This window comes from Chenopodium album, chromosome 6 (assembly GCF_948465745.1).
Source record: "Chenopodium album chromosome 6, dcCheAlbu1.1, whole genome shotgun sequence".
In the NCBI taxonomy this organism is placed as follows: Eukaryota; Viridiplantae; Streptophyta; class Magnoliopsida; order Caryophyllales; family Amaranthaceae; genus Chenopodium; species Chenopodium album.
In genome coordinates this window covers 3890133-3913358 of record NC_137839.1, presented here as the reverse complement: position 1 = coordinate 3913358, position 23226 = coordinate 3890133, and the positions used below count along the sequence as shown (strand labels likewise).

General features: G+C 36.5%; 2 protein-coding genes and 1 long non-coding RNA gene across 3 annotated transcripts; 1 reads left to right on the top strand and 2 right to left on the bottom strand.

The window, feature by feature from the left end:
- The first annotated feature begins 6064 nt into the window (after positions 1 to 6064).
- Positions 6065 to 9674, top strand: LOC145634315 (uncharacterized). Its single transcript, XR_014113397.1, has 4 exons — positions 6065 to 6222; positions 6315 to 6403; positions 6501 to 6591; positions 9322 to 9674. It is a non-coding gene; the product is annotated as an uncharacterized LOC145634315 (long non-coding RNA).
- Positions 9675 to 11625: 1951 nt separating this feature from the next.
- On the bottom strand, positions 11626 to 11988 carry LOC145636525 (uncharacterized). Its single transcript, XM_081688110.1, has one exon. It carries the CDS (start codon positions 11986 to 11988, stop codon positions 11626 to 11628), a length of 363 nt encoding a protein of 120 aa, XP_081544236.1.
- An 8633-nt stretch (positions 11989 to 20621) lies between these two features.
- On the bottom strand, positions 20622 to 22702 carry LOC145636523 (uncharacterized). Its single transcript, XM_081688109.1, has 5 exons — positions 22427 to 22702; positions 21819 to 22379; positions 21571 to 21729; positions 21200 to 21265; positions 20622 to 21119 (listed from the first exon to the last, which is right to left on the bottom strand). Exons 1-5 carry the CDS (start codon positions 22700 to 22702, stop codon positions 20778 to 20780), a joined length of 1404 nt encoding a protein of 467 aa, XP_081544235.1. The 3' UTR covers positions 20622 to 20777.
- Positions 22703 to 23226: the final 524 nt, after the last annotated feature.

Below are 23226 nucleotides of genomic sequence, written 5' to 3'. Positions count from 1 at the left end.
AGGTGGTCTAAATTGCATTTAAGGTGATTTGAAAACGGGTCAGGAACAATTTGGGTTGAATTTAGGTCGGGTCAATAACAAGTCGTGTTAATTTCGAGTCGGGTTTGTAACAGATCGGGTTAAATTTTTGGGTCGGGTAAGTAATAGGTCCGGTAAAATTCGCGTCAGGTCAATAACAAGTCGGGTATTTGGGTCAGGTCAATAACAAGTCGGTCAAGTTTGTAACAGGTTGGATTAAATTCGGTTCGGGTTAGGGACGGGTCGAGTTGAATTCAGGTCAGGTTAGTAACAAGTCGGGTTTTGACGTGTTAAAAAGGGTTAGGGTCAAGTTCGGTGCAAGATAATTAAATTGGCCATTGTAAACCGGTAAATCGGTGCAAGTTGTAAACTGGTAAATTGACCGTATAACAGCAAATTGGATGGTTCCACACACCCAATTGGACTCCCGTAGGTTATTAAGGACCACGATAAAATTTCGACAATTTTTATTTTCGGGCAAAAAAAGGTCAAAAAATTTCAAAATTGAAGGCTAATATCCACGTTTTTTGAGAAATTTTGGAGGTTTCGGCCTTTCGGGGCCCAGTGTCGAAAAGTCTTGAAATTCTATGGGATACATCTCGGGGTCATATAATGCCGTTTGGAACCATATATGATCATTATTTGTTGTCATAAATTCTCGTGGTAGACTTGAATTAACGAAATCGGTGCAAGTTGTAAACCGATAAATTGGTCGTTTAAAGGCAAATTGGATGGTTCCACCCACCCAATTGGACTCCCGGAGGATATTAGGGATCATGGTAAACATTTCGACAATTTTTATTTGCGGACAAAAAAAAGTCAAAAAATTCCAAAATTGAAGGCTAATATTCACGTTTTTTGAAAAATTTGGGAGGTTTTGGGGCCCAGTGTAGAAAAGTCTTGATATTTTAGGGGATACATCTCGGGGTCATATAATGCCATTTGGAACCATATATGATCATTACATGTTGTCATAAATGTTCGTTGGGTGCTTGAGTTAATGAAATCTGTGCAAGTTGTAAACCAGTAAATTAGTCGTTTAAAGGCAAATTGGATGGTTCCACTAACCCAATTGGACTCCCGGAGGGTATTTGGGACCATGTTAAACATTTCGGAAAATTATATTTCCGAGCGTAAAAAAGTCAAAAAAACTCTAATATCGAAGACTAATATCAACGCTTTTTGAGAAATTTTTGAGGTTTCGGGGCCCGGTGTCGAAAAAGTCTTGAAATATAGGGGATACATCTCCGGGTCATATAATGTCGTTCGGAACCATATATGATCATTATTTGTTGTCATAAATGTTCGTGATAGGCTTGAGTTAATGAAATCGATGCAATTTGTAAACCGGTAAATTGGTCGTTTAAAGGCAAATTGGATGGTTGCATGGTTCTACCGACCCAATGGGACTCCCAAACGGTATTAGGGATCATGGTTAACATTTCGGCAATTTTTATTTCCATGCGAAAAAAGTCAAAAATTACAAAATTGAAGGCTAATATCCACGCTTTTTGAGAAATTTTGGAGGATTCATGACCCGGTGTCAAAAAGTCTTGAAATTTAAGGGGATATATCTCGGGGTCATATAATGCCGTTTGGAAGCATTTATGATCATTATATGTTGTCATAGATGTTAGTGGTAGGCTTGATTTGATGAAATTGGTGCAAGTTGTAAACCGGTAAATTGGTTGTATAAAGGCAAATTGAATAGTTTTACCCACCCAATTGGATTCCCGGAGGGTATTAGGGACCATGGTAAACATTTCGACAATTTTTATTTACGGGGGAAAAAAGTCTAAAATTTCCAAAAATAAAGGCTAATATCCACGTTTTTTGAGAAATTTTAGAGGTTTCAAGACCCGGTATCGAAAAGCCTTGAGATTCTAGGGTATACACCTCAGGGTCATATTATGTCGTTTGGAACCATATATGATCATTATTTGTTGTCATAAATGTTCGTGGTAGGCTTGGTTAATGAAATCGGTGCAAGTTGTAAACCGGTAAATTGGTCGTTTAAAGGCAAATTGGATAGATCCACCCACCCAATTGGACTACCGGAGGATATTAAGAACAATGGTACATTTCGACAATTTTTATTTTCGGGTGAAAAAAGTCAGAAAATTCCATAATTGAAGTCTAAGATCCACGCTTTTTGAGAAATTTTGGGGGTTTCAAGGCCCGGTGTCGAAAATTCTTGAAATTTTAGGGGATACATCTTGGGGTCATATAATGTCGTTTGGAACCATTTATGATCGTTATATGTTGTCATAATTGTTCGTGGCCTGGTAGACTTGATTTAATGAAATCGGTGCAAGTTGTAGACCGGTAAATTGGTCGTTTAAAGGAAAATTGGATAGTTCAACTCACCCAATTGGACTTCTGGTGGGTATTAGGGACCATGGTTAAAATTTCGGCAATTTTTATTTGAGGGCGAAAAAAAGTCAAAAAATTCCAAAATTGAAGGCTTATATCCACGCTTTTTATGGAATTTTGGAGGTTTCGGGCAGAGCTGTCAATTCGGGTAAATGGGTCGGGTTTGGGTCAGTAACATTGGGTCGGGTTAATTTGGATTAATTTTATAATTTATGAGGGTCGGGTTATGCTTTATTCGGGTCACGTTAGGTCAGATTTCTACTAGTAGAATAAACGTAATGGCAAGCGGTTCAAACCCCCTAATGGGAAGCGGTTTTGAACCGCATGCCATTGGGGGGCTTGCCATTAGCCTTTTAAATGGCAAGCGGTTCAGAACCGCTTGCCATTTGTAGTGAAAGGGCAGCGGTTTTGGCGCCAAACCGCTGCCCATTATGGGTATAAAAAATAAATTTTTTATTTTATTTTATTTTATTTTTAGTTTTTCCAATTAAATTCAAACACAAACATAATATATGCAAAAACATTAATATTTTTATTAATTAATTGTTGTAATATTACATTTTCATAAAAAAAATAAAAAAATTCAAGCATATTAAAACTGATGCTGCTCTTGTTCACCAACCATGCACATACCACTAGCCGCGCGCACCTCCAGCCGCACGCGCCACCAGCCGCCACCACCAACCACCTTAACCCGTATCACCACCACCACCCTATCCCGATTCACCGTATCTGCCAAACAATAAATTGAAAAAAAATAAACAACAATAAGTAACTTAATTTCAGATCTTTGTGTAAAAAAAAATAAAAAAATCAGATCTTAAATTATAAACAACAAAATTTTTAAAGCTAAAAACTCGAAAATTATACACAAACATACCGGGTTCAGATCTTAAATTATACACAAACATAATATATGAAAAAACTCAAAAATTACCAAACTAGATTCCCACCCAAACAACGACCTCCACCCACGACCCTAACCCAAACCACGACCCCCACCCACCACGACCCCCCACCAAAAATCAAATTAAAATAAAAAATAAAACTAAAATCGAAATAAAAATAAAAAAAACCATCGATCTAACCCACCACGACCATCTAACCCACCGATTTTGGCTTCAAATAATTATGGTTTTAAAGGTCAAATTCGATCATAAAAACTCTAGATCTAGAGTTTTCATGGTCGAATTTGACCTAAAAAACTTATACACCCACATGCATGCACGAATTTGCTCGAAATTGTTTGAAATTTGGTTGAAATTATCCTCGAAATTTGCTCGAAAATACCCAGTTATGTTCAAATTTGATGAGATGAGAAAGAACAAAGAAAAGCTAATGGCAAGCGGTTCAACCCCAAACCGCTTGTCATTATATATATTGGCAAGCGGTTCGCGCCAAAACCGTTTGCCATTTCATATTACAGGTTTTTTTAAAAAAAAGGGTGAATGGCAAGCGGATTTTTAAAACCGCTTGCCTTTTAGGGCTTCCCATCACTTATTTTCTACTAGTATTCTTATCGGGTTTAGGCCGGGTTAATAATAGGTCGGGTTACATTCGGGTCGGGTGAACAATAGGTTGGGTTTAATTCGGGTTATCAGATCACGGGTTAAAATGAGTTAGGGTAATTCTCGGATTCGATTCGGGTTCGATTCAAGTCAATAGTTTGTGAGTTATAATCAGGTCGAGTCATTCTCGGGTTTGAGATGGGTTCGGTTCAATAAGTTAATAATTTACGGGTTATAATCAGGTCGGGTCATTTTCTAGTCGGGTCATTCTCAGGTTCAAGTCGGGTTCAGTTTAAGTCAATAATTTGCGGGTTATAAACTTATAATAAAGTTGGGTTATTCTCGGATTCAAGTCGGCCGAGTTATGTTCTAGTCAATGATTTGCAGGTTACAATCAGGTCGGGTCATTTCCAAGTTAGGTCATATTCGGGTTCAACTAACTATAAATAGATAATTATCATTTTTATCAAGCTAATTATTTTCTTTGACTATAATATATATGACAATATACTAAGGAAATATAGTCTATAATTTAGGAAGATAATTATCTCCTTTGACCATACAACAAATATATACTATATTTAACTCTTAAAATTTGAGGATGATACTCCTTTCTTTTGTTGGCCTAGACTGACTTGGTCTTCCTAAGCTAGACAAAATGCTTTGATCAACAATAATAAGGTGGTCTAAATTGCATACATTTAAGGTGATTTGAAATCGAGTCAGGAACAATTTGGGTTGAATTTAGGTCTAGTTAATAACAAGTCGTGTTGATTTTGAGTTGAGTTAGTAACAAATTGGGTTGAATTTTTGGGTCGGGTTAGTAATAGGTCTAGTAAAATTCGGGTCGGGTCAATAACAAGTCGGGTTGAATTTGGGTCAGGTCAATAACAAGTCGGGTTGATTTCAGGTCGGGTTTGTAACAAGTTGGGTTAAATTCGGGTCGAGTTAGGAATGGGTCGGGTTGAATTCAGGTCAGGTTAGTAACAAGTCGAGTTAAATTCCCGTTTGGCGGGTTAAAACGGGTTTGGGTCAATTTCGGTTCAAGTCGGGTTCGGTTCAGGTCAATAATTTACGGGTTACATTCGGGTCGGGTCATCTCCAAGTTAGTTCATGTTCGGGTTTGGGTCTCACATACTCGGGTCAAGGGTTGGTTTTAGGTCGGGTTTGGGTCACCATTTTTCGGGTTTAGATGGGTCGGTTAATAATAGGGTTTGAGTCAGTATTTCGGGTCGGGTCAACTTTTGACAGCTCTAGACCTCGCTATGCATTTAGGAAGCCTTTTTACGACGGAAATTCTCATGTACCTTCTCCGTGTTTTAATAGTACAAGGGGAGTATTTAGTAAATAATGTTTTTTTTTTAAAAAAAATATTTTTTTAGGTATTTAGAAAGCCACAAGGACGAGTGATAAGAATCGATCCCAAAATCACTTAGAATCGGGATGGGAGCTCTATCCATTGATCAATATCTCAAAAACTAATTTTGTTGCTGAGTACATGGTTGATGTCTCTAACAAACATGTTCCAAAATACTAATTTGCTCAATTTGCAATTAGCCAAACAAAATACGAGTATCAATTAAATAAAAAATCGACTAATTATTTTATTTTATTTTATTTTTTTAACGGGAGACTAAATATTAAATTGTTAATAAGCATCATTTGTATTATTATTATTATTATTATTATTATTATTATTATTATTATTATTATTATTATTATTTATTTTTAGAGAACTTCATTTGAATAATCTAAGCTGACATGAACTAATAACCAAATTGACTTGATCCATGTTTCAACACTCTAAATCTACTGATATGTCCTGTTTTTGGTTGTTTCAAGAGATTCAGGAAATTCTCCCCCGATTTTCTGTTAGTCAGCCCTGTAAGGTGCCTCGGAATTGGGTTGCTTCTGCGCATTGGTTGGCGGCCTGTGCTCGTGACCGCCGTTTCCTTTGTTGGTGTTTTTAGATACTTAGCTAGTGGTTCTTGTGTTTGTTTGTTTTGTTAGTGAACTTTGTTAAAAAAAAATAAAAAGAAAAAGAATTGACTTGATCCGAATCCACTAAAAAAAAAAAAAAAAAAAAAAGATAGGCTGCGCAAAAAGAGAAAACCCGCCCACAGAAAAGGACGTTAAAACTTACTCCGTCCGTAGTAATGTACAAAGAAAATTATTCTTATTCAACCATAAATAAATAATTTTTTTAAAAAAAAAAATCATCCCAAAAATCACAAGGGAAATTCCGTCGATCTGTAAAACGCAGTCGTCTTCCTCCGACCTCCCCAACTTCATCAATGGCTTCTCCTTACGATCCCTTCAAACAGTAAGCTTCTCATCTCCCTTCAATTCTCTCTCTTTTACAATACACTAAATTTCTGATCTGGGTTTTTTTTCTTCTTCTAATTTTATTAAAAGGGAGCCAATTAAGCAGCAACAACAAAAGAAAAAAGGCCCCAATTTCTTACTCATGCTCCCTCTTATCTACGCTCCTGTTCTTCCTCTCAGTAATTCCCTCTTTTTTCATCTAATTTTTATGATTTTTTCTGGGTTTTTGTTGATTTTAATTTTGGTTATTTTTTCTATTTTGATTTCTGAGTGCAGTTAGAATATCACTGAGGCATAAACCTGTTATTAGGGATCGTTTGTTTACTGCTGTTCTTGTTGGAGCTTTTGCCCATGGCGCTTATCTTGTGTATCCTTTTACCTTTCTCATTTTAAAGTTTTTGTCTTTCAGATTTTCCTGCTAGTATTATAGTTTAGATAATTACTGTTCTTTATAACCAGCTACCAAATAGTGTTTTCGGAAATGGTGTTACTTAATGATTTGTGAGATGAATTGTTTAGAATTTTGTATTGAATTCTTGATTATGTCTTTTGATTGTTTTTATGAAAATGTAGTTGCTGTTTTTATGAAAATGTAGTTGCTGTTGTTTGTTTTCCTAGGTGGGATGTTGATTTGTAGTTATTGATATGTTGTATGTTGTAGGACTGAAAATTGTGAATATTTCGAATGGTTTGAAGTTTGATTAAATGTCCTATGAATAGGTAGTTTGTGTTTCTTAACAATGATGAGATTAATACAGCAAATTGAAGGAGGGGTTGTATGTGTTAGATTATTTGAATGAGTTTATTTGAGTTTAAGTGTGGTTGCTATGTGATGATAGAGTGTAGATGAAGCTGCCTTCAAGTTTATTGATTGTGGGTTTGCTGAGAGGTTTAGTTTTCTTGGGTTAGCATGTTAGAGACTCCAATCATTATTTAGTTTCCTCCTTTACGCAACTCATAAGCTGAGTCAGTTTCCTTCTTGGGTCAGCAATTCAGCATGTATAGATAATAGATGAAAAGATACATGAAACATGACGATTCATTTTGGACCCAACAAGTGTACGGTTTTCTGAAAAATGGATTATATGTGGCATTCGGACATATATTAATCTAGTAAATATACCCTTGATGCCAGACGCACACTAGTAGCTGAGTTTGTGTAACATAAATCATTAGTCGTTTTCTCAGTATCTCCTTAGGAGAAAACTCTGTATGACATATGTTATATAGGGAATGGATGATGAAAGATTGTTGTGAACTTGTGATGTGGTACTCTGAATCATATATCTCAAATTTAGATAGGAAACTCTAACCGTTATTTAGTTTCTTCCTTTACACAACTCGTAAGCTGAGTCAATTTCCTTCTTGGTTCAGCATGTATCGATGAATGGATACATGACGAATCATTTTAGACCCAACATGTGTACGGTTTTCTGAAAAATGGATTATATGTGACATTTGGACATATAACAATCTGGTAAATATACCCTTGATGCCAGACGCACAATAATAGCTGAGGTCCGTGTAACATAGTTCATCAGTCATTTTCTCAGCATTTGCTTAGGATAATTCTGTCTTACATATGTTATTTAGGGAATGGATGGTGGAAGATTATTGTGAACTTGTGATGTGATACTTTGTATCATATATCTCAAATTTAGATACACAGTATATGATTTCATTTTCTCACTAAGTAAAAAGTTATACTTGACTCCAGCATTCTTCTGAAGTAAGGTTTTCTGATCAGAATTTTCTGAATAAGCAGTGTTTTCTCACTAAGTAGAGTAAATACAAAGTAAGACTCCAACATTCCTCTGAAGTATGGTTTTTTTATCAGAATATTCTGAATAAGCACTTAAGCAGTGTTTAGTCTCAGGCAACTCTATTTCTTGCTATTCCTTGGGCAAGGAATATATTGCTGGCTGCTGCTAACTTCTATCTTGGAGAATTCAATGTATAACTCTTGAAATATATCTGGAAGGCTGGAATATAACCTGCATATTGAATACATATTTCAGTCTTTTCAGAAGTGGACTGGTGTACTTAGGTGGGTAGCTAGGAGCCGATGTTTTTACTAATTATCATAGTGTACTTGCCAGGCTCTTACGTGGTACTTCCCATTTTTGTTGATGAGATCGTGATTCATGATTATAGACTACTGAAAGGCGAATATCTCACAGAAAATGATATTCTAGTTGGTAATGTTATCTTATATTCTTATGTGTCATCTTCATATATTTGTGGTCTCTGTTCGTGGTTTCTGTTTGGTATTATACCACATGTCTTAGGGTGGTTCACAATTCATCCCATCATTTGGCATGCTGATAAGTATAGGACAAGATCATTTTAATCACATTCCTTTTAATGTTGCTTTCATTGGTCTCCAGCCTCCATATCTCTATCATGGCAAATTAATTTAGCTAGTATGCTGACAAATGGTACCGAAATCTTATTTTTGATGTCAATTGATCATTTATATGATTATACATTCTACTAATTGGGTCCTACACTTTGTGATCTTTTTTGTTTCTTTTCTTCTACTCGGTTGATTCGACTTTTCTTCTACATTGTTCTTAATTCTTAAGTATCTTACCTGTGATAGATTTTTTTCCATCCTTTTCCTTGTTATTTCTTTTTTTTTGTTTTTTTTTTTTAATTACTTATGTGCAAGAAAAAAAAAAAAAACAAAAAACAAAAAACTGGACTTGCTGTTTTGGTTACCGCTTGTGCGAGATTTTGGTTTTGCTTTTACCTTGGACTTTTAAACCCTCTTTCAGTTTTACATGCACGGCTAAGTTTTTGTGGTCTTCATAAGCCAAGATAGGACTATTGAGGCTTTGACTAGAGGGTTAAAATCTCATACTTTTGATACTGTATATATTTGAATTAGACCATGCATTTGTGAGCATTTATGCCATTTGTAATCTTTAGTTAAGCTAGTTTTTATTTGCTGAACTACTTATGCGGATTAATATTGCTTTTATGCATAGTCATCCCATGTTGTGTACGCATTTTTAATCTGGAAACAGATACGGTCATTACAGGGGTTAAAGTTTCATCATCATCTCTTTTGTTAAACCTTGACTGAGATATTCAGGACTGATCTTTATGATGTCGAGAGCAAGTAGAGGAACTGAACCAGCACTTGGTCTCCTGAGGCTTGTAAGTACACCATCATTCAGTTGATCGTGAAGACAATCTTATTGCTTGATCTCACTGCTTTACATTTTTCGAGGATTCTTGCTTATTGATAATTATTCTTCTCTAAATATCACTTCTTGCAGATTTAGCATTAGTTGGTTATATTATTATGTATTCTTGGAACTAAATAATCTCAAATAGAGTATTTTGGGAAAATGATGGCATATTCAGTTTTGATTAGCAAACATCTGACATTCTTGCCGAGTTATGGGAACCTTATTATCTTTATTATGAATGGTTTATGACGTATCAGCTTGTTTATTACCATGGTTGGTTTTGGTGATGTTTTATCTGAAATGTAGTATCATCATAATTTGAGAAACAGCAGTATGTAGTCTATTTACAGCCTTTTGCCTCTTTGGTCCTTGAAGGGGCGTTGTTGCAGCGCTGGATAGTACGAGTCGGTGTAGACGAATGTATTGTAGTGAATTGAGAGATTACAGGATCCTTTTGAAATGTGATGCTTGAAACTTAAGGAGCAAAACGTGAAGGTCAGGATCATTGGGCTGGCTACTTGGTCAAGTTGTACCTCACCTGCTTTTAGCCTTGTTTTGGTTTTTTCAGACTTTATCGAACCATGTCAAACTAGTTCAATTTCGCACATGACAAATTGGACCCTATTAATATGGTCGATAATGACCATAATTGAATGAGCCAAACAACAACAAAAAAAAAAACTACCCATCTCACGTAAGTATATGCGGTATATTATATGTATGCCTACTTATTTTGATAAATTGATTATGAGGCCAACCTTAAAATTAAGTCCATGCCTCTAACATCCCAATTCACAAAGCCTGTTATCAAAATCTAGTACTAAAATTTTAATTTAGTGCCTAAGGTCCTCGAATTAAAAAATGTTCAAATTGTTCTTCCGGTTTGTCTAACGTGTGTCCATGGTTTATTTAGTGATGTAAGATCCACGCTAGACAATGATAACGTGTGCCATATACAATAAGCAATAAGCAATAAGCATTTAAGCTCAATATTGTATAGGTTTAGATAGATATCAAGATCTTAAACTAAAAATAATGGGTTATTTTACTTATCTATTTAGTTAATTATTACTCTATTATTTTTTTATTTTTGAAAGAAATTATTACTCTATTATTGAATACGAGTAATAAAGAGATCATGTTGGCCAAAGCATCAGCAACAAGTATATTCCATCCACTTGTTGTGATTCCCTTTATCTCCCATCAATATTCTCTCAAGTACACTCTACCAGCTTTCAATAAAAAAAGAAAAAAAAAAAAAAAAGTACACTCTACTAAAATTCGATTTAAAAAAAAAATTATAACAAATTAAAAAAATAGTTGGAAGATACCCCCCTTGTCCTTGTGAATTGTGATTAGCTATATGCATCTCTAGATTCACAATGTAATCCTTCCAAGATTCCCGACCGTCTGATCAGCTCAAACATACTCGTACACATTTGTACGGTTTAGATTAATTTATACTTCTAATCCTACCGTAATATTCTAAGGCCTTCCTTCGACAAACACTCTCTCTTCTACTGTTCTACAAATAATTTACTATTTTTATGTCAATGTCTGAAAACGTCATCGTTCCATTAATTACTTTCCACGGCTAATCCTTACTTAACACACTTCCTCCTTCCACTAATTAACGTCTTTATCTTAAAACGTCACCGTTTTATTCATTAATCCTAATCCAATCGCTAATCTTTTAAAAAAGCAATATAATCTACTTTAAGATCACTATCTACTCAGATCTTACATCATTTCATTTTAATAATAACTTATCACTTATCTAGAGATTTACATCATCCTAAAAACCATTGGCTTAATATTAGGATCCACTAATCAGTGTACTTCTACCTAATCTAGGAGTTAAGTCTAGCACTCGCCTACAATCGAATCAGATATAGAATTAAATCTCCATCAATATATTATAGATAAAAAAGGAATTATATACAATAATGAAAATTAAGTAAAAAAACCAGATAATTAGAGTAATGAATAATTACAGATAGATTAATGAAGGCGCACCTAATTTTGTCCACATTCATTACAATATTACATCATCATAAAAAATTACCAAAAACTAAGTTTTTCATGCATGATGCTAACTAAATCAACCCAAATTCAACAATAACATTACATTTTTTTTTTTAAATTAAAGAAAAATCTAAGGAGAGAGAAAATGTGGACTAAAACGATGCGTCGGTGAAATTAGGTCATTGACGATCTGAGTCATGAGCAGAGAAATCAGAAGCAAGACGAGAAGCAATAGCAGAGTGATACATTTTATCATGAAACGCCGCCGTTTCCTTCGTCATCAACCTCATCTGCCTCGCCTTTTCTTCGGTGAAACAGCCTGAGAACTTCGGTTTCGCCGGAACATCCTCCGACTTCACCGGAGTTGCTTCGATCTTTGAGCCGGAATCAATGTAATCAGCTTCAGCGGACCATCCGAAGAGCGGCGACCACCACTTTCCACCGCCGGCAGCGGCGGATGTGGTGGTTTTCCGGCGAGTGTTGTCGGAGACGCCGGAAGCACGGACTACAAAGGTTTGAGAAGGTAGAAAAGTAGTCGCCATTTTTGGAGGTAGTTTGATAATGGAGTTTTTTTTTCTGAGGAGAGAGAAAATGGAGAAGAAGATGATTTGATTGTAAAAGATGGAGTTGGATGAAAGAAAGGTAAAAGGAGGAAGGGGGTATTTAAGGAAGGAGAGGAAAAGGAAAGGATAAGGTTTTGTACACGTAGCAGTTAGAAATTAATAAAAGCATGTTTAATTTTCACGATTTAGACGGAGTACACGGTTTTTGTGACTTGTATTTTAACTTTATTTTGACCGGTTACTTGTGCTGTCGGTATTCTGGTATGGGGAAAGAGAGGGGATCATTTGGACGGAAATGTTCTGAGTTCTGACAATGCTGGATATATTGACGTTGGGGGTTAATTTTAGATATTTTTTTTTTATCATGGGTTTAAATTGTGAAGTTATCTATTGTAGAGGGATGGGTTATTGATTGGATCGGATCGGATTGGGCCGATATAATTGGTCCGGGTCGATATTGTCTTCTATTTATAGGGTAATATTTCTTAAAAATTATTAAGAGATCTGCTAGCACAATAAGTGGGTCGTTCCGTGCATAAGCAAAGATATACACAAGTTTAGCACAAATATGTTTTTTTCTTGGCTCATTCAATACATGATCTGCTTGAGTATAAGGTCTATTAACACGACAAGTGGCTTGTATGACCCTGATCATGCACATTTAGGGCCTGTTCACGTTTACTTAATTTCAGTTCAGTTCAGTTCAGTTCAATTCAGCTCTTAATTTCCCTCTCTCATAAAATATTCATTTCAGCTTAGTTCAGTTCAGTTCAGCTCCAATCAGTTCAGTTCAGTTCCAATCAGTTCAGCTCAGTTCAGTAAATGTGAACAGGCCCTTATAATCCATCTATAGAGTGCATTTTATTAAAATGTGATTTAATATTTTCAATAATGTAAAATAAAAGATTATTCAATGTACACATATAAAATGAATATTACTGCAGATTATATTTTTATAATAATGTTCATCAATTGTTATTTCGAAGTATTCTAACAAATGCTAACTAATAATAATGTGAATTGTGAGATATTGTCACCCTTAACTACATCGTCTCCATTGAAAGATATTTATTTCTCTATATATTACAGGAATTAAGGATCTAATTACAAGTGGTAATGGTTTACAAAACCTAAAATGGACTAGTATGGCCAATGCAATGGATATTCCTATTCAATGTATACGTACACAAAGCATATCCTTGGAACAACCATTAAGCCTTAGGTTTCCAAATCCAAATCGAACGAACTCTTTGAAGTTAGAAGCCCACATGCATGACTACAACAAAATACGGGTCAAGTTAACACAATTGGAAGGGTCTAATTTTAGATTTTTTAAAATTTTTTTTTTTTTAAAATTCTGGTTTCAAAAAGGTGGTTTCCTACAATTCTCCAAGAAACTGGATGAAAGAGGCATATGCTTATGCTAGTCACGTTTTTAATTGTCAGAAAATAAATTCTTGTGTTAGAATTAGAAGAGGAAATTAGGAATATAGTTGTATGATTTTTGGAGGTATTGGAAGGAAATCAAGGCGATCTAGATATCCATATAAGGACACAAACCCACTTATCATTAGTCTCTTTCAAGGCCAGGCCATAAGCTCCTTCTTTGCAGCTGCCCATTGCGAAAATTCCCATCCCAAGCACCTTTATATGAACCGTGCTTTATGTATTAGGTTCACATGGAACAATATTTTAACGACAAATTTTAAAAGTATTCCTATATGCTGTTAGAACTTAAGAAATCACGTAAAAAACACGTAAAGATTGAACTTTCATTAAAGGTTTCTGTTGGAGAACGTAACTCATAACCATTGAAGTAATTTTTTCTATTGATCAATCTAGCAAGTTATAATGTTTAAAAATTGAGACGTCTATTAATGTACTTAGTAAATCAAGCTGTTGGTAACATATATAGTGCGTGACCACATATCAACTTTGTTTAGTAATTAGTGGATAGTTGGTTGTTAAAAGTTAAGAGTTGATTGCTTTAGCTGATTAGACTAGCTAGTTTTATTAAATGTATTGATTTGCTGATTATATTAGTTGTTTGTATAAAACTGCTTGCTAAAATGAGTTGATTACTTGTAGTTATTTTGTTGATTGAACTTGTAAAATGACAAATAAAGACATTAATATTTGGGTAGCTAAGCTAGGAAATAGGGATGTGTAAGTTATACTCCGTACTTGGTAACTTTAGGAAAAAATTGTCAATCGACTAAAATTTCTCAACCGGTAATTCTAAACAGTAACTAAGGCCCTATTTGGTGGTAGCGTTTGAGGTAGCGGTTAGCGTTTTGACCAGTCAAAACACTATTAGAAAAAATTTGAAAGTGTTTGGAAAGGTAGCGATTCTAGTAGCGGTTAGCAATAGAGGTAGTGTTTAGATAGCTATTCTCAAACATAAAAAATAGTAGCGTTTAGAAGTAGCAGGTAGCGTTTGACAATTTTTTACTACTTTTTAAATAATATTTATATAAATTTTGATATACTTTAGTATTACAACCGCTACTTTTGCCAAACACTCATACTATCAACCGTTTACTTAGACAGTTGATTGACAGCTACTCGCTACCTTAACCCAAGTACAAGTGTATAAGTATACAAAGAAAAGTTCTTTATGCTTGCCTAATTATGATCACAGGAAAAAAAAAGAAGTTAATTTAGCATGATTGATTGAAGAATTAATTGATTCATATTTAGACATTTAGTTGGGCTTTTTTGATACTATTTTCAATTTTCAAGCCCCATATTCATATTGGGTCAATTAGATAACATTGGCCTTTATTTATACTACGTATAGTTGTAGCTAAACATTGAACATGTCCACCAATGACCACCAACAACAGAGAGGAAAGAGAAGTAAATCTTCTTGGCGTGGGTTGTAGACTTGTAGTATACAATTGCATTCTCTTTTGAAATATGTTTTCCAATGAAAAATAACTTTCTCGAAGTTTAATTTCCTCAAAACAAATAATGGACTCTTAATTATATTATACACGAAATTAAATTAAATGAAACATGAATGTGTGTTATATGTGTGCCTCGAATGCTCCATGTTGATATATGCTTTAGTATTATGGTGTTTGGAGCTTTAAGCAAAGAAGCATGGAAAGGGCTGACTTAAAATGAGCATATCTCAAGATCTAGAAGTGATATTGAGATGATTCAAGTTGGAGGTGATAGCTCTTCTCAAGAGCTTTCCAACGACTGGTCATAAGCTTGATTTGGTTAAGAATCGAGGGAGTTATGACTGTTTAAAGAAGTGTTGTCCGCGCAGGGGGAGTTCGACCGAACCATTTCCTTTTGGCAGAACTGATGCCCTTTTGATTTCTAGAGTAGGTTCGGTCGAACCTATGGAGGTGTGACCGAACCACACTAAGTTTGACCGTACTCTGGGTAGGTTCGGTCGAACCTTCGAGCCCCTGTTCCAGCGCTGCGATTTCTTCTTATTTTGCTCGGGATGTAATCTTAACCGTTGATTCATCTTGCACTATATATACTCTTGTTTTTCATTGTAGAGAGGATGAGAGAGAAACACAAGTGAGACTTAGACCTTAAATTAGTTCACCAAGAACACCATCTTTCTCCATCGTAATTCTTCCTCCATTGAAGAGTAATACAAGCTCCAATCTCCCCAAAAGTGGATGTAGCTCATTTTGAGTGAACCACTATAAATCTTGTGTGTTTTATTTTGTTCATTTTTAATTGCTTTCTCATTTAGCTTTGCATTGTTCCTCAATCAAATTCAAAGTCACAAAAAAGGTCCTATTTCATAACAATTGGTATCAAGAGCTTAGGTTGTTTTTGGGGTTGATTGTTTGATTTCTTGTTTTGAGTATTGAGTACTCATGTCAACAATGAAGCTAGACATTGAGAAGTTTGATAGGTCAATTAATTTTGGCCTTTGGAAATTAAAGATGAAAGCTATTTTGATACAAAATGGTGTGCACAAGGCCCTTGATGGGAAAGAAGAAAAACCGTTAACCATGACGGAAGAAAAGTGGGAAGAAATTGACTTGAAGGCTTTGTCGGCTATACAACTTTGTCTCTCGAACGAAGTATTGAGTAAAGTTGCCAATGAAACTACCGCGGAGGAGCTATGGACAAAGTTGGAGTCTCTTTACATGGCAAAGAGTGTCACCAACCGTCTACTACTCAAGAGTAGACTCTATGATCTCCGCCTTGAGGAAGGTAATTCACTTAAGTCTCATTTAGATGAATTTTTCTCGATTGTCATGGATCTTCAAAATATTGATGTGACATTGGATGATGAAGATCTTGCAATTTACTTGTTATGTTCATTACCACCTTCTTACAAGCATTTTCGTGAAACTATTTTGTATGGTAGAGATGACTTGAGTATAGATGATGTTAGAGATGCTTTGACCCAAAGGGACTTAATTGATAATTAATTAATTTCTAAATCATCTAATAACTCCAATGATGGTTTGTTTGTGAGAGGTAGAACCTTTGAAAAGGGTTCTACTAGTAATGGTAATGGGGGGAAGAATAAGGGTCGGTCTAAGTCAAAGAAACCGAATCCTAATCGTAACAAGACTTGCAATTATTGTCGCATTAAGGGCCACATTAAAACGGAATGTTGGAAGTGGCAAAAGAAACAATTGGGAAATGGTGATGCTAAGAACACAAAGGGCAAAGACTCTCAAACTACCGCCGAGGCTAGTTATGTTGATACCGATAGTGATAGTGGTGCATTGGTTGCCACTCATGGGAAATTCAAGAGAAAGGATGAATGGATTTTAGATTCGGGTTGCTCTTTTCATATGACCCCCAACAAGGATCTCTTTAGCTCTTATGAGGAGTATAATGGAGGTAATGTCACAATGGGAAACAATGCTACTTGCAAAGTGATTGGAATTGGGACGGTCGCCATCAAAATGTTTGACGGTGTTGTGAGAACCTTAACTAAAGTTCGTCATGTTCCGGAGCTCAAGAAGAATTTGATATCTCTTGGAACCCTTGACACTAACGGGTGCAAGTACATAGCGGAAGGTGGAGTTTTGAAGATTGTCAAAGGTGCTCTTGTGTTGATGAAAGGTTCAAAAGTGGGTAGCTTGTATACATTACAAGGATCCACCATGGTTGGCTCGGCAAATGTTTCCACGGGTACTATGAGTGATAGTGACACCAAGTTATGGCATTCGAGACTTGGCCATATGGGGGAACACGGTATGTCGGAGCTTTGTAAGCAAGGTCGTTTTGGAAGCTTGAAGCTTGGGAACCTTGGCTTTTGTGAGCATTGTGTGTATGGTAAACATAAGCGGGTTAGCTTCAAACCCGCAATTCACAACACCAAAGGGATTCTTGACTACATCCATTCGGATTTGTGGGGTCCTTCTAAAGTCCCTTCTATTGGTGGTTGCAATTATTTGCTCACTATGGTTGATGATTTTTCTAGGAAAGTTTGGTCATTCTTCATCAAGCATAAAGATGATGTATTTGATGTTTTCCTTGATTGGAAGACCATGATTGAGAAGAAGACCGAGAAAAGAATCAAGACCTTGAGGACCGATAATGGTCTAGAGTTTGTTGAAAAGAAGTTCACAAAGTATTGTTCCAAGAATGGCATTGTGCGGCATCGAACTTGTGTGGGTAGACCTCAACAAAATGGGGTTGCGGAGAGAATGAATAGAACTCTCCTAGAGAGAGCAAGGTGTATGCTCTCACAAGCAAATATGGGGAAATCTTTTTGGGCGGAAGCCGTGTCAACGGCTTGTTACTTGGTGAATCGCTCTCCTCACTCGGCCCTTAACTTCAAGTCACCACAAGAGGTATGGTACGGAAAACCCGTTGATTATTCTACTTTGAAAGTATTTGGTTGTCCGGCTTTTATTCATGTAAATGATGGTAAACTTGAACCTAGAGCTAAAAAATGTATTTTTATAGGCTATGGTTTAGGTGTTAAGGGTTATAGAGTATGGTGTACCAAATCTAGAAGAGTTATAACTTCCAGAGATGTAGTCTTTGATGAAACATGTATGATTGCTCCCGAAAAGGAGATTTCTATATGTAATGATGATGTAGGTACACACCATGATACCGAGGAGGAGGTGGAGCTCGATGATGAGCATCCACATCATGAAGATGGTCCCTCTCCAAGGAGACCTCGTGAAGCAACACCACAAACCCAAAAGAAGTCCATTGCCGAAGAGAGAGCAAAATGACAAATCAAGCCTCCAAGTAGATACATCGAGGAGTGTGATTATGTCCAATATTCTCTCACCGTTGCAAGTCAAGTTGAGACCAACAATGATGATCCATGCTCCTTTAAAGAAGCAATATCTCAATCCGATGCTGGTAAGTGGTTAATAGCCATGAAGCAAGAGATGGAATCTTTGAGTAAGAACAATACTTGGGAGCTATGTTGTGCACCAAAAGGCAAGAGAATTGTTGGGTGCAAGTGGGTGTACAAGAAGAAAGAAGGTACACCAGAATCGGGCGGTCCTATCTACAAGGCAAGAGTTGTTGCAAAGGGTTTCACGCAAATTGAAGGCATTGACTTTCATGAAGTTTTCTCACCGGTTGTGAAACACTCATCCATAAGGGTGTTGCTTGCCTTGGTAGCTATTGAAGACTTGGAGCTACACCAACTTGATGTGAAGACCGCATTTCTCCATGGTGAATTGGAGGAAGAGATCTACATGAGACAACCGGAAGGGTTTGAGGTGGTTGGAAAGGAAGATCATGTATGCCGTCTTGTGAAGTCCTTGTATGGTTTGAAGCAATCTCCAAGGCAATGGTACAAACGATTTGATTCGTTCATGTTGGCACATGAGTTCACAAGGAGTTCATTTGATAGTTGTGTTTACTTCAAAGAACTTGAAGGTGGTTCCTTTATCTACTTACTCTTATATGTAGATGATATGTTGGTGGCTTGCAAGAATATGATTGAGGTTAACAACTTGAAAAGGTTGTTGAGTAGTGAGTTTGATATGAAAGATCTTGGTGAAGCCAAGAAGATTCTTGGTATGGAGATCATTCGTGATAGGAGTGCGGATGTGTTGTATCTTAGTCAAAGAAGATACATAGAGAAGGTGCTTGAGCGTTTCTCCATGATGCATGAAAAATCCGTGTCCACTCCATTGGGTTCTCACTTTAAGCTCTCAAAAGAGCTTTGTCCTCAATCCAAAGAAGAAGAGAAAGATATGGCTCACATTCCGTACACAAGTGCGGTTGGAAGTGTGATGTATGCCATGGTATGTTCAAGACCGGATATAGCTCATGCGGTGAGCATGGTGAGCCGGTATATGTCAAGACCGGGAAAGGTCCATTGGGAAGCCGTGAAGTGGTTGTTGAGGTACTTGAAAGGAACCTCAAACGTTTGCCTTGAATTTGGAAGGGATGCAAACGGACTTGTTGGCTATTGTGATTTGGATTATGGAGGAGACTTGGATGATCGAAAATCTACATCCGGTTATGTTTTTACTTTGGGTGGTACGGCCGTGAGTTGGCAATCTTCGCTACAAGATGTTGTAGCTCTTTCAAATACGGAAACCGAGTTCATGGCCATTACCGAGGCATTCAAGGAAGCAAAGTGGCTTAAGGGTCTAGTGGGTGAGTTTAGTTCATATTCAAGCTTGGTGTCCGTTTTTGGTGATAGCCAAAGTGCAATCCACTTAGCCAAGAACCAAAACACATTTTATAAACGAACCAAGCACATTGATGTTAAGTACAACTTCGTTCGAGATGTGATTGCAAAGAAAGAGTTACTCTTGAAGAAGATTGGTACCGAGGAGAATCCCGCGGATATGTTGACAAAATCTTTGCCTACAACTAAGTTCACTTTGTGCGTGGACTTAGTTGGTCTCTCTTTATGTTCGATGTAAGCCCTTAAAGGGCTTGTTTGGGGATGGAGCTTCATTGTTGATGATTACTAGTTAAGAGAGGAAGTGTGGAGGATTGCGAGTCAAGGTGGAGAGTTGTTATATGTGTGCCTCAAATGCTCCATGTTGATATATGCTTTAGTATTATGGTGTTTGGAGCTTTAAGCAAAGAAGCATGGAAAGGGCTGACTTAAAATGAGCATATCTAAATATCTAGAAGTGATATTGAGATGATTCAAGTTGGAGGTGATAGCTCTTCTCAAGAGCTTTCCAACGACTGGTCATAAGCTTGATTTGGTTAAGAATCGATGGAGTTATGACTGTTTAAAGAAGTGCTGTCCGCGCAGGGGGAGTTCGACCGAACCATTTCCTTTTGGCAGAACTGATGCCCTTTTGATTTCTAGAGTAGGTTCGGTCGAACCTATGGAGGTGTGACCAAACCACACTAAGTTTGACCGTACTCTGGGTAGGTTCGGTCGAACCTTCGAGCCCCTGTTCCAGCGCTGTGATTTCTTCTTATTTTGCTCGGGATGTAATCTTAACCGTTGATTCATCTTGCACTATATATACTCTTGTTTTTCATTGTAGAAAGGATGAGAGAGAAACACAAGTGAGACTTAGACCTTAAATTAGTTCACCAAGAACACCATCTTTCTCCATTGTAATTCTTCCTCCATTGAAGAGTAATACAAGCTCCAATCTCCCCAAAAGTGGATGTAGCTCATTTTGAGTGAACCACTATAAATCTTGTGTGTTTTATTTTGTTCATTTTTAATTGCTTTCTCATTTAGCTTTGCATTGTTCCTCAATCAAATTCAAAGTCACAAAAAAGGTCCTATTTCATAACAATGTGTATTAAACATATATTACATTATGTACTCTAATGAGTGAGTTCCGATCATATGATTTAAATGTTCACATAAATTACGCCACCACCAAATCAACACCTTTGGGTATCCAACCAGTGAGCTTCACTAGACCCTCTCCAAACTCTCTACAACCCTTCTTCACATTTTTTGCCTTGATATCGTCTCCACATTTCCCACATTTTTTATTCGAAAGGTTTGTTGCTATAACAATCTTCTCCAATGATGCAGACGCACCAAGCAAGCACTCAGCGAGCTCCAACTCGCAAGGCCTGCTACGAAAGCCTTGCATCTCAACCAGCTTCAAGCATTGATGGTGATGAAATTGCTTCGCTGCAAGCCTTATCTCACTGTAATGCTGTTCGACCTTTGCCTGATACAAAGACATCCACTTCGTCCACTAAAAAGGCAAAAATTTACTATGAAAATATACCCTTGATAGCAATCTATTAATACAAAGCTGAGGAAATGATGACAAACCTTATATTTCTTATTAGCAGCTTCCACAAGCGAATCAATGTGAATCGAATCTTGTGAATTCATTATCTACCATTAAGCGAAACAAAATCAACATCACAAACATAATACACTATATAACGTTTTTGATTCAATGTTTGATGATTAAGAGTAAGATACAACCTGCATAATCTTACAAAATAACTTTCATAATAGGCTTATAAGGCTTCGTTCACTTCACCTTATTTTTGAAGAACTGAAATTAATTTTACTGAATTGAAATTATTTTTGTAAGGTGAATTGAACAGTGCCTAACAAGCCGATGCCTAAAACAAATAAAGTGGCCTAAAGTCATAGCTCAATTAATTAATATACTAAAACAGATATATAAATACCTTAATTGAAAATCTATGCAAGAAGGGAGCTGCCTTGATCAGAAGAACCGGCCAAAGAAGACAGGAATCGCGTTCTATAGGTGCCTTTATATTCACTTCCAACTGCTCAAGCTTTGCTAGTTGTGGAACATCAATAGGATACTTTCGTTCAATGCAATCCTAGATAAAAAAAACACAAAGATTTACATAAATGCAGCTTAGAAAAAATAAGAAAAAAAAAAAACTAGCTAGTAAGAGTTTATACTTACCACATTAAACTCAGTGATATCCAACATAAGCGTCTTGACTTGAAGAATGTATCCAAAATTATACGAATCGTTTCGCAGTGGAAAACTGCTTATATTTATAGTAAAATGCAGCTTAGACAGCAGAGGAGCATGGCTTATATACAGAGTATCGAGACATTGATACCTTAAGGACAAAAGACTTGATGACCACAAACTTAAGGGGTTCCGCGATTGGTGGATGTCAACTAGCTCTAGGCTCTTCAACTTAACAGATTCATTTTCAATATACAGCCTATCTATCATCGACGAGTACAAGCATAAGTTCTCAAGAACAGGACAATTGTATAACAATAAGTTGAAAGCTTGGGTGGTTATGTTTACATGTTTCAAGCAGAGTTCTCGCAGGTTATATAAGGTAGGGTATCGAACATTCTTAATAAGGTTGCTGGTATTATGACCACCAGCCGAGGTTAACAAAGACTTGAAATCATTTCTAAATGGTAAGGAATAATTAATCTTCCTTCGACGAGTGACTTCAGCCTTGCCATTGGGTAAAAAGTCCAGTTCAAGTCGGGTTGCCCCCTTTGATGAATTTCAATGGTGGCAGTGTGATCAAAATCGAAGCAAACTGTTAATTCTTCGAGTGTTGGCTTGGTATAAGCTTCCAAGACGCGAGTGATCAAATCTACGAAAAATGACCTTAACTCTTTAAGGTCTAGGGAGCGAGGGCAGTTATGACAGCGAGGTGAAAGCGAAAGCTTAGAAGTGCTGTTATAGTCCCATAACTTCTGCCATCTACGAGAAAGGATGCTACATTTGATTGCATCTTTCAATTCCAACTTTGGTAGTATATGTGACACAATAATTTCGTCTGGCAGCCGATTAAAATCATCTGTATCCTCCATGACTTCTTCGGTTACCAGACAACTAGGAAATCAGGGGGTGTTTGGTTCGCAGAGTGGTATAGGTTTGGAATCACAAATAGGGTTAAGGTGGTATCGGGTTGGAACTTAATACTTAATACCATGTGTTTGGTTCAATTCTGGAATGATATATCATCCCCTTAATTTCATATATTTGATACCTAAGGGAATGGAATGAGCCAAATCCACCTTCCCCCAAGGTTTCTAAACCCCATACGGCCATACCTCATGGGTTTGAGGTATGGGTTTAAAAATCATATTTTTGACAACCAAACCTATGGTATGGGTTTTGGTCATTCTAAACCCATACCTAATACCTATAATCTGCGAACCAAACGCCCCCTCAATATATATATATAGGGTTACAATACGAGTTTTAACTGTTTAAGAAAACCTTAAAAGATTAACATACCATATTTATAAAATATATCCTAAACTATAACAGAATATCTTATCATATATTCAATCAATCGATGATTTGTTGCAAGGAAAAACTTATTGTGTAC

Bases quoted from the DNA above. Each gene is read 5' to 3' on its own strand.
- LOC145636525 (XM_081688110.1), bottom strand. From the start codon at position 11,988: ATGGCGACTACTTTTCTACCTTCTCAAACCTTTGTAGTCCGTGCTTCC.
- LOC145636523 (XM_081688109.1), bottom strand. From the start codon at position 22,702: ATGGAGGATACAGATGATTTTAATCGGCTGCCAGACGAAATTATTGTG. The intron at 22,380-22,426 runs GTTTGCTTCGAT...AATTCATCAAAG, and splicing joins CAACACTCGAAGAATTAACA to GGGGCAACCCGACTTGAACT. The intron at 21,266-21,570 runs GTATTTATATAT...GCTTAATGGTAG, and splicing joins TGCATAGATTTTCAATTAAG to ATAATGAATTCACAAGATTC.